This window comes from Colobus angolensis, unplaced genomic scaffold (genome assembly GCF_000951035.1).
Source record: "Colobus angolensis palliatus isolate OR3802 unplaced genomic scaffold, Cang.pa_1.0 Scaffold77, whole genome shotgun sequence".
In the NCBI taxonomy this organism is placed as follows: Eukaryota; Metazoa; Chordata; class Mammalia; order Primates; family Cercopithecidae; genus Colobus; species Colobus angolensis.
The window spans coordinates 914,124-916,431 of NW_012121487.1; the positions used below are offsets into that span (position 1 = coordinate 914,124).

The 2,308-nt window shown below is 38.0% G+C and overlaps 1 protein-coding gene across 1 annotated transcript in view; it reads right to left on the bottom strand.

The window, feature by feature from the left end:
- NUP210L (nucleoporin 210kDa-like) overlaps positions 1-2,308 on the bottom strand; it is a 205,416-nt gene that overhangs the window by 131,982 nt on the left and 71,126 nt on the right. Inside the window, exon 15 of the mRNA XM_011928494.1 lies at positions 1,082-1,255. Within this exon, the coding sequence (XP_011783884.1) occupies positions 1,082-1,255 (174 nt within the window). The remainder of the gene's footprint in view (positions 1-1,081; positions 1,256-2,308) is intronic.

Here is a 2,308-nt window from a genome sequence, read left to right on the forward strand (position 1 = left end):
AAATATATGCTAGTGTAGGTCAATAGGGTGATGGATAATCATGTCTGTAACTTAGTCTCAAATGGTTCAGGGAAAAAAGTTCTTTTCTTGCAACTTGTCTGTAAATTTGAATTATTTCAAATGAAAAGAAAAATGCCATTGAATGGCAATGATGTTATAGGGGTAACTTTTATTCTACTCCACTCAGAGTGCTTTAAAAAAAGTAACTCCTTCATAAACTTCAAATAATATTTAATGTGAAGTCTGACTCGAAAAAATGAGTTCACAACCTGTAACATCCCATACTGTTGTTCTTCATAATAAAAGGCAGTATGGCACAAATAACATGTGCTTTGGAGTCAGACAGAATGTGTTCCTTTCTAGCTTTGTGACTGCGAAAACTAATCGACTTTTAGGAGGCTCAGTTTTCTCATCCAGAAAATGGGAATAACTAATTGATTGCTCTGTTCTGTATAGGCTAAGTAATGACTTCTATGCTCCCAAGCTTGGACCTGTACTCAACATTGTTTATTATATAATATGATGTTCTACTTTCTAGGATAGACAACTCATTTATTTTTCATACCCCATTTCCTACTTAGTAGCTACATTATTGCTTACCACTATTCTTCATGATTGGTTTGGAGAAGAGGTAAATTTTATTACTTATTAATATTGTTAATAAAAAATTTGGTAGCGAAGGATATCAGCAAAATTTGGACGTTATGTAGTCAGATCTCAATTGTCTATTGCCATTATCACAAGCTGATTATGTACTTAAGTATAGTAAACAAGTGTAGCCAATTCTAATCTAGTTTAATCACCTTTCCTCAGACACTATCAGAAAATGAGTAATGAATAAAATAATTCATTCAATGTTGATAAGTAGAGAAATGGGGACCTTTGTGCACTGTTGGTAAGAATGTAAGATAGTACAGCTGCTGTGGAAAACTGTATGGTGGTTCCTCAAAAAATTAAAAATAGAATTACCATATGATCTGGCAATTCCACTTCTGGATATATACCCCAAAGAATTCCAGACTATCTCTAAAGCATGGAAGATAAAAGTGCCAACTTAGTTGGAAACATACTCTGTACTTACCAGCTGTTTGTTGTGCTGTGGCAGAGGACATGGCTGGGCACCAGCTGGCACCTTGTATACTGGAGTTACTGACATACTGGCAGGGTGGGCACATATGAAGCGAACCTGCAAAACCTCTACAGCTGGACTAGGGTTCAGGAGACCTGGATGATTTCCAATTCGGAATGTGAGAACCTTTAAGGAAATATCAAAGCAAGAGATAATTGTGGGTAGATACTTGATGCCAATATAAATGTGTTAGAATTATTCAAATTCCAGTATAGAGAGTCCCTTTCACATTATAATCTGGCAAATCCCTTAAAGACATTATAGTTCTTAATTATCTGTGCTAAAGGGCATTAATAATATCATGAAACTTTGAAAACAAGTGGAACATTAAAAAAATCTAGGTCAGGCACAGTGGCTCAAGCCTATAATCCCAGCACTTTGGGAAGATCACTTGAGTCTAGGAGTTCAAGACCATCTTGGGCAACATAGTAAGACCCCATCGCTTCAGAAAATCTAAAAATTAGCCAGGCATGGTGGTGCACACCTGTAGTCCCAGCTACTTGAGAGACTGAGGCAGGAGGATTGCTTGAACCCAGGAGGTCAAGGCTACAGTGAGCCATGTTCATGCCACTGCACTCCAGTCTGGGCAACACAGTGAGACCCTGTCTAAAAAAAAAAAAAATCTAACTTTGACTGGGTGTGGCAGTGTGTACCTGTAATCTCAGCTACTTGGAGGTCTGAATCAGGAGGATTGCTTGCGCCTAAGAGTTCAAGACCAGCCTGAGCAACATAGTGAGACCCTGTCTCAGAAAAAAAAAAAAGAATCTAACTTTGACCAATTACTTCAGTCTTTTCCTCCATCAAATATTTTGTTACAAGTTGATAAAAAGTGAAAAAACTAATTTGTGTTTCCACTCATTTCTAGTAGAAGGACTAATGAATAATGGAATGTGGAAACAAAAATAAGTTAGGAAACTTCAAATGGGGGTTAATTAGGCCTGAAATTACTAATAGCTCACTCAACAAACTAGGAAAAGAAGGAGACTATCTCAACATAATAAAAGCCTTATCACAGCTAACATCATACTCAATAGTAGAAGACTGATTCAAAAAATGGGCAAAGGCCCAGTGCGGTGGCTCGCACCTGTAATCCCAGCACTTTGGGAGGCTGAGGTGGGTGGATCACCTGAGGTCAGGAGTTTGAGACCAGCCTGGCTGATATGGTGAAACCCCATCTCT